This window comes from Ammospiza caudacuta, chromosome 1 (genome assembly GCF_027887145.1).
Source record: "Ammospiza caudacuta isolate bAmmCau1 chromosome 1, bAmmCau1.pri, whole genome shotgun sequence".
NCBI classification, from domain to species: domain Eukaryota; kingdom Metazoa; phylum Chordata; class Aves; order Passeriformes; family Passerellidae; genus Ammospiza; species Ammospiza caudacuta.
Window position 1 is genome coordinate 125,737,396 of NC_080593.1, and position 8,849 is coordinate 125,746,244.

The 8,849-nt window shown below is 48.5% G+C and overlaps 1 protein-coding gene across 2 annotated transcripts; it reads right to left on the reverse strand.

Annotated features, from left to right (window-relative positions):
* Positions 1-1,338: 1,338 nt before the first annotated feature.
* On the reverse strand, positions 1,339-5,709 carry HEY1 (hes related family bHLH transcription factor with YRPW motif 1). 2 transcript variants are annotated; one of them, XM_058812365.1, is made up of 5 exons: positions 5,594-5,709; positions 5,414-5,489; positions 5,222-5,341; positions 5,063-5,144; positions 1,339-4,291 (listed from the first exon to the last, which is right to left on the reverse strand). In XM_058812365.1, exons 1-5 carry the CDS (start codon positions 5,683-5,685, stop codon positions 3,708-3,710), a joined length of 954 nt encoding a protein of 317 aa, XP_058668348.1. In that variant the 5' UTR covers positions 5,686-5,709; the 3' UTR covers positions 1,339-3,707. The 2 variants fall into 2 exon arrangements, with proteins under 2 accessions (XP_058668348.1, XP_058668356.1); XM_058812373.1 differs by having other exon boundaries at positions 5,258-5,341; positions 5,594-5,707.
* Between the last annotated feature and the right edge of the window lie 3,140 nt (positions 5,710-8,849).

Sequence of the window (8,849 nt, forward strand, 5' to 3'; positions counted from 1 at the left end):
ATATAAAACAGGAAGAAGGATTTCAGTTTATCAGTGTTCACTTGAGCTTATTTGTTGCTTGGGAAAAAAAAAAAAAAAAAAGCCTGGCAGACTTCCCACCACTATGCAATAGTCTAGGAAGGCTCCTGTCACCTGGGGACTCACATGCTGATGTGTGAGTGAAGAGAGCAATAGGCAGGATTCATGGGGTTTTCAGCAGGATCCTAATAAACTCTGTCATGCTACTAGTGTTAAGACAGGAGCGCTGAACAGAAAGTGCCCTAAGAACTACTGGCAGCTTCTTCCCAAAAGCTAAAAAATGTCACTTTCATCAGCTATTCCTTTACGCCAAAGCACAGAATGGATTTCCAGAGGTTTGTATCTGGTTTTGTGCAGCATTTACCAGCCTTTTAAATTCATTCTGCACTCCACGCCAGCTTCCTTAATAAAGGAGGATAGTATTAGCTTATATGCAGTACCACATCATCTCACATCCTGCACAAAGCTTTAGCCTGAGAATTTCCAGATGGACACATTTCATCCAAAGCAATTGAAGTTCGTTGGGGGGTCATAGGATCAAGGCACATATGCATTTCCTTTCTTTTCCAGCATCCCTCTGGTTAAGCTTGTGCTCCTGAATTGCTCTTTTGCAATAGGGTAAACAAGTAAACCTTTTGGACTCTGGAGATATCTATGGCCTAAAGAACCAAGCTTATTTTGCCTTTCTCAGTTTCTCTTTAGAAACCTACGATGCTGTATGTCTCAGAATTGTAGTTTTTAAGAAATAACAGCATTTATCATTCATGGAGAAAATTTCCAACTGTAACTGCCTCTTGAGGAAAGGAGACCAAACACTGTCATACCTGTTTCACTGCTGGCAAAACAGATGTATATGAAGTGATTGCTAAGACAGATTTACAAAGTTGGCAGTACCCCTGGACTTACAATCCTGGTGTTTCAGCTTCTGGACCATGCATTTCTCATTTGATTTACTATTTTTTGTGAGTTGCTAGAATTCATTCATTTCTTTCTATGATAACAATCAGTAGATTTTTGAATACCTAAAAATGAATACGGAATTACTGCAAAAGTTGAATTAGTACTTTTCATTAAAACCTTTGTCATTGGTAATAGAAAGAGAAGACAGTGGATATAGAGACAAACACCAGCAGCAAAACTTTTATTGCAGTCTGCTTCTGAAGTCCATTCAAGGGTAGGACAGTGGGACAAAAATAATTATAGGGGTCTTTCTACACAAAAGAGCCAGCTATTTAGAGGGAGGCAAAGTCATTTGAATGTCAATGAAATAACCATTAAAAGGCTGAGAAGCATTGCCATTTATTAAAAGATCTAAAGAATAGTTGCGTGCACTATAGCAATCTTCTAGGTAGGAGTTGTTAATTTGCTATAAAAACCTGTTAGGGACAGGGCAGAGCGTAATTAAACAGGAGACAATACACACTGTGAAAGGAAACTGGATTTGGAATTTTACAGCCTCTTATTTCAGGTTTCTACATGAAATACTATGCTCTATAATCTCTCCTTAATAACACCTATGTATTTCTAGCTCCCACAGTGTTTTGCATTTCATTTCTAGCAGTGGTCTCTTTCAGCCCCAGAAGGAAGGTAAAACAAGGTTACGCACTTGAATGCTCTCCCGCTCTTTCCAGCCTAACAGCAACCCTTCTTCCGAGAAAGTCTCTCATCAATGCCACTCCTTAATTGGCCCGAGAGCCCCTCTTTAAACAAAGCTCTCCTCTCCCACAGGGCCGAGTTCTTTCTGCTATTCTGGCACAGCTAAATCCAGACAAGGATGTGCCATTTACCAAAACAAGTGCACTATAAATTCAAATGTGCAGGAAAGAAGTAAAGTACTTCCAGAAGTTCTGCAGGTAGGACAGACTGCACAGGAGAAAACCTATCTGGCTGTAATCCTGCCAGGTTTTTACTTCAAGCAAAGGTGTTAGACACTGGTGGTAGCACTCAGAAACAAATACAGGATCAGTCAGAGACCTGGGGTAGATTCTGCACTAATGAACTGAATGTGGTCTGAACCTCATTCTAACATACAAAACTTCATTCCAGAGCTACAGGACAGATAACAAGTTCATGAGTTACACAGAAAAGGACTTCGTATTTGTAAAGACGATCACTTTTTAATGTTAATATAAGTCACTAAGAATATTCAAGTGCAGTGCAGGTTTAACCTCTTCTTTAGCAGAAACCCTCCTATCTTCACTACCTGCCCATGCACTGCCAGGCACATAAAAGTTATGTGCAAAAGAAATCCTACATTTTCCTTCCCTTGACTGTTACTCCAAGGCACTGAGGTTCTTCATGTACTCAGCTAGCAAAGCTACGCATGCCGTAATATCTGAGAAAAGAGCAAATACAAATGGCCACAGCAGGACTAAGTAGCAATCATTCAGTGTCTCCTGGGACACCCACAGGCACAGAATTCTCCACTGATATATATCAGACAAGTATGTCATTTAAAATACTTTGTTCTTTCTCCTTTATTTAGCCACAACACAGATACAAGAGCAGGCAAACCCCTTCCAGTGGAACTCACTCAATAAACCTGTTCAGATTAAGATTCTTATGAAATGAAGCAAAATATATGAACATGCACACACTCTCAAGCACACGAGAACACAGCAGAACCCTTAAAAATGAGGAGTGGCACTTAACTGCACCTAAAACACAATGGAAACATCACCTACTTAGGATGCCTCTGTTAAACAAGGCTGTGCACTGAACAGGTTCCCACTGTACCATTCCACTGGCTACTTAAATACCAGCATCAACTGTTTCAGCTGAAAATACGAAGCTGACAGAGAAGAGTCTGACCTCAGATACCCAAGAATTCAGGCTAGCAGAACAATTACTCCACTGTAACTCAAAGCAGGATCTGGCCCTATGGAATGATGATGCATGTGACCAGCTCTGGCTGGGAGATTACTGCAGGTGACAACTTTAATTCCCAAACCCACCACCAATACAGCATGCAATTTAACTTTTGTACCCTCCCCACTCATACTGCTCCTTTTGATGGAAGAAATAGTGTAATGGTTCTAAGAAGTGAGTAAATATCTACTAGGGACTAGAGTAAGATTGTCAAATATACCAAATGGCTTCAGAAGAATGAGGAATTGGGCTCTTAGATAAAGCTGGTCAAGCAGGTCCATCTGATTTGTCAACGCTTTGCTCAGAAATATACGACTCAAATATAGTTTACAAAAAGAGTAATTCTTTATAGAACATCTCAGTGTCAAAATACTAACAAAAACACAGCTTGTAAATTCTGAGAAGAATGGTCTTGGAAAAATTAGTAACAAAACTAAGTCATCGCTAACAATAATAGGTGGTATCTCTTCATAAAAAGCCAGTCTGATGTACTCAGGAAAAATGAAACATTTGAAACAAACTGTTTACAAAAGTGACTTAAATGCTCAGCAGAGATCTAACACAAGTGTTAACAAACCACTATTGTAATTTTATTTTTGGACAAGTTCAGCAACTATCAAAAAAAAAAAAAAAACAAACAACCTGTTAATACAAAAATGTAGAAAACAAGAAGAAAAATCCAATGAGACACTTTTTAGACAAACTCAGTTAAGGTGAAGCTGTACCTTTGTCCCAGTTACTAAGAACTTCAACTGTAAGGGTGGCATAACCCAGCTCAGCTAGGTCTATAGGCTTGCCCACCCTTGCTCAAGAGTCAGCTCTCAGAAGGCGCCAATCTCAGTCCCCCAGGGTCTGTAGGGTTTGCTGAGCACCGCTGACTGCGTTGGTGTCGATGGGCTCAGCACGTTGGGGGACAGCAGATGAAAGGAGCCAAACGAGAAGGGGAACGCAGACAAAGATGCCATGGAGGAGAGAAGAGGAGGAGACAGTTTGGTGGTAGATGTGACCACGGGGAGCACTGGTCCGACGCTGCCATTTGGGGGCACTCTGAGTGAGGGAGTTTCAGCATGTGGGGCAGCAATTCTGGTCTGGTGATGTGGTTCTGTGGGAGATGCTGTAGTACTGGTGTTACCGTGCCCGTTTTGAGCCAGCAGCAACGGGTGAGGTATGTGAGGGTGATGTCCAAAGGCGCTGCCCCAAGGAATGTGTCCAATGCCAGCGTGGGCACTGCTCGCCGCCTCCCGCTGAGAGGCGTAGTTGTTGAGATGAGACACGAGCCGCACCCGCAGGGGGTCAGAGGCATCCAGACCCTCTATGATACTCAGGTATCGAGCAACCTCAGCCAGGCACTCTCGAAACCCGAGACTCCGGTAGTCCATAGCCAAAGCGTGAGCATCAAAATAACCTAAGAGAAAAGAACAGAGAATGAACTCTTAAGATGTTGTTTTCTAGTCATTGTCTACGAGTAGCCTCCCCACTCCACCCTCTCCTATAAGCATATTTCACTTGGATGTGGTTAGTATTCCCAACCATAGACTAGCTGCCAAGCTCTTTTTTTTTTTTTCTTCCTTTTTTGTTTAACAAGCTTTTCTTTTATATCTGTGCTGTGATGCTGCAAGTCCCAAGACCAGGCACAAACTGCCATTTTTAAACTGGAGGAAAGTATTTTTGTTCCTTCCATTTGTCTCCCTTGTGCAAGTTAAACCACAGCACACAGAAATTCATTAGAAACACAAGTCCTAACTTATCAGGGGAGACTTGAGCAGGCAAATTACTTTTTTCTTAAAAGGGCCTTTCACCATTTTACTTATTTCATCCTGTATTTTTTCCTAGTTTTGTTCTGAACTTTCAGAAAATTAGAGAAACAAGCATTAGACACCAATAATAACTGCTTTCCAAGCTGCCAAAAGCTGATTCACTTCTCAGTGCTGACACACTCCTATAGAGACGTAGTCACTCTCCTCTAGAACAACTCTCTCCTCAGAGCTAGCACTGCAAAACCTTTCAGTGCAAGTGATGCCGCAAATCTTGTGAAGTAGAGAAAGTCCCTCATTCCTGATGAAGCGCAAGAGAGCTGCCGTTCACTTTCTGCAGGCACTGCCAATGCTCGGGAATGCGCTGCTCTCCCAGCAGCCTCCCTGCAGGGCTGCTGACTCTGTCACGCACAAAACTTTACCTTTCCCTCCTGCTGTATGCAGCATTTTCAGGTGATCGACAGTCATCTGCAGAATCTCTGCTTTTTCCAGCTTGGCTGATCCCTAGGAGAGAAGGGAAGGCACGAAACGTTTCAGGCAGCACCAGAGCCGTTTCCGAGGGGTGACGCTCCCTCCCGGGCAGGGATGGGGGACACCGGAGGGTCGCTGGGCGCTACCTGCTTCTCAAAGGCGCTGGGCACCAGCCTCCTCAGCTCGGACAGGCTGTTGTTGATGCGGTCGCGGCGGCGCTTCTCGATGATCTAGGGCAGAGAGCGGGGTCAGCGGGGCCGTGCCGGGCTGCGGGGAGCCGCGGCCGGCCGGCGGGCACTCACCCCTCGGCGCCTCTTCCTGGCCAGGATCTGCGAGGTGGTGGAGGGAGACATGGAGCCCGCGGCCGAGCTGAGGTTCCTGCGGGGAGCAGCGGGACACGGTCACCGCGGGGGTTCGGGGGTGCCGGGGCTCCGCGGCGCGGAGGGGAGGTGGGGGGCGCGGCGCAGCCCGCCGGAGCTCACCCATTCTCGTCCGCGCTCTCCTTCTCCACCTCGACGGCCTCATCCAGCTCCTCGCTGTCCGACGAGCTGTACTCGGGGTGCGCCCGCTTCATGGCACCGACGGCGGGGCCGGGGGCGGCGGGGCGCGGGCGGCCCTCGGGGAGGCGGCGGGCGGCGGGGCGCGGCAGGAGCGCGCCCAGAGCGCGTCCCGCGCCTCGCCCGGCGCCCGTCTCTCCCATGGAGTTCCCACGCCTGGCGGGCGGGCAGGAGGCAGCGGGCAGAGGCAGGGAGGGACGGAGGGAAGCAGGGATGGATGGATGGATGGACAGATGGATGGAGGGATGGAGGGAGGGATGCGGAGGCGGCGGGCACGGACGCAGCCCGGCAGAGCACGCCCGCCGCCGCCCGCCGCACAGCACGGCCACGCGCGGGGCCCGCCCGCCCCCATTGGCCGCCGCCGCCGCCGCCCCAGCCAATCGCCGCCGGCCGCTGCCGGGGCCACGCCCCCGCCGCGGGGGAGGTGCGGCCGTGGGAACGCGGCGGGGGGCGCGGCGGGGGGCGCGGCGGGGGGCGCGGCGGGGGGGGGGGGGGGGGGAATGGACGGACGGACGGATGGATGGATGGATGGATGGACGGATGGACGGACGGACGGACGGATGGACGGACGGACGGACGGACGGACGGATGGACGGACGGACGGACGGACGGACGGACGGACGGATGGATGGATGGATGGAAAGGGCATGTCCCCAGCTGGGGAGCCGGTGTGGGTGCTGTGCGGATGGACAGGACAGGGCAGCACCCTCGGGGCTCCCGCCAATCCTTCTGCCAGCCACTCCTGCTGGGGTCCCGAGCAGCCCGAGCCCAGCGGAATCACTGCACCCTGCAGAGGCTGATGAAGCTTCTGGGGGCTTCCCTAAGGGCCTGGGAGAGCTGAGTGAGTACAGTCACAGAATAAATGAGGTTAGAAGAGACACGACAGACCAGACAATGGCTAGTGCCACACTAAGTGCCACATCCACTCTTTTCCTAAACACCTCCAGGTATGGAGACTCCACCACTTCCCTGGCAGCCCATTCCAGGTATCATCTTTGCTGTGAAAAAATACCTCCCCATGTCCAACCTGAACTTCACCTGGCACAGCTTAAGACTATGTCCTAATATCCTGTCATTGATTGCCTGGGAGGAGATGCTAATCCCCACCTGGCTACAAGTTCCTTTCAGGGAGTTCTAGAGAGTGATAAGATTATGCTGATCCTTTTTTCCAGGTTAAAAGAAGAAGGGAAAGCCTTGGCAAGAGTAGCCTGCCCTCTTTCAAAAAAAAAAAAAAAAAAACAAACCAAAACAAAAAAACCCTTGGGGTTTTTCAGTTTGTTGGCAATGCAAGGGAAATCGAGGCATCCCTCTTTCCTGTACCCTCCCAAACTGCAAATCTGCCAGCCACATCCTTTTCTTGTTTACTCCCTCCACCACGTACTGTGGCAGTGGGCAGAAGCAGGAACAGCTTTCAGAAGCTGAAAGCACATGGCCTTTGCTGGCAAGGAGGGAGGAATGACAAGAAAGGTCAGCACTGGATACAGGATGTGTGGAGGCCTGGCTGGCACGCTTACTCTGATACATGCTGCCTTGCACTCAGCCTGAATGCTGCATTCCCCCAGCCAGTCCTCTTCATTCTGCCAGTTTTCTCAGGCTGAGGTACAGGCAAAATAGGACAGGTGAAATGAGGGTGTACTCTTTGAGGTGGTTTCATACTAATTAAATTTTCATTTACATGGAGCCTTTTAACTCAGGCTCCCTTCTAAGCTGATTCTTCCATGTTTCACAATCGGATGGACTGGAGGATAACCAAGATGAGCATCATGTGAGAGCAAAGAGTTGATGAACCCAGATTTTCCCATTCTAAGGCCCTGGGATAATTACCTTCAGCCTCCCATTGGTTTAGGTTACCAGCACAGGGTTGCCTCAGATTTCATGGAGGTGCCTATATTTTTGCAAAGCATCTCAAATAGGAGGGAAATGGAAGCAGGGACCAAGCTAAAAGTAGCAAAAGACCTGCAGTTAAGAAGATAGAAACAGTCCTGTAGCCACCTGTAAGTAGCTAACAGATGACAGAAATCTTCTATTCCCACATTATTTTTTTGACAAAGCTATTCTTTCTGCAGTGCTTTAATTAAGTTTGTGTCAGCACTTCTATTACATGCACCTTCCCAGCCTCTATATTTTTGTTGTGAAACTTGTCTGCCTGCACCACTTGCTTCTACAGGTCAGTGAAAGGTACAGTGACATTTATGCCTTCCTGGCCTGCAGACTACACATCTGAGTTCTCCCATCCAGGCAGATATAGATCTTCTCCTACTGTGGAGAAAACAAACATGGTAGAAGAAGTTCCTTGGGATTAAGCATCGATTGCTTGGGAATAGAGGTGTGGCCACCCAGGTTCCCAGCAGCTGGATCCTGGAGCCACCCCCATCTTTAGCTCTGTGAACCACTGGGGCCAGGCAGCCTCCAGAGAAGCTTTCTGAGCTTGTGTAGACACTGACTTCTGCAAATGATTTACAAGAACAGGCAGGCAGAGTGTAGCTGTGCCCCCACACAGTGTGAGCAACTGTGGCTGGCTATCAGCAGCTGTGGGAAGATAGGAAACGTTTGCCTGTGTGTGGTTTCAATCTCCCCATCCAGCACTAGGAGGAGCAGACAGCAAAACCAGCTTTAAATTGCTCTTGTGCTTTTCTGGTGCTGGGCATGGATCCATAGCATTGGTCTAATTGTTAACCATGGCCCAAAGGGAAATTTTATTAGCTCAAAATTACCAACACACCAAGACAGCACTGTCATACATCTCTCTCACCAGAAGGGCAGACAGGAGAGCAGCCCATTGCTCACCAAACCCCAAGGAAATTAAAACAGGGCATAATAAATAAAACTGATAGCTTTGCACCAATGAGGCTATGAACCTCAGGAGATGACAGCCCTCTCTCTTGTCCCCTACACTGTCACTATGCCTCCCTTTTCCCTGTTTCACATTGCAGTGCCCTCTTACCTCCTACCTGCCCACCTCCTACTGCAGCCACGCCATGCCTCAGTCACTCCACCACCCAAATATTTCATCTCACACCCCTTCCTATCACACACACCACCACACTTGACATGCCCTCACTTGCCACTCCCCCCTGCCTCAGTTTCCCCATTGCTTCCAGGTCTGGCACAACTCAGCATTTCCAGATCCAGGGTCTACAGCCACATCTGGCCCCCAGTGCCGGAAGCAGGAATGGCAGGA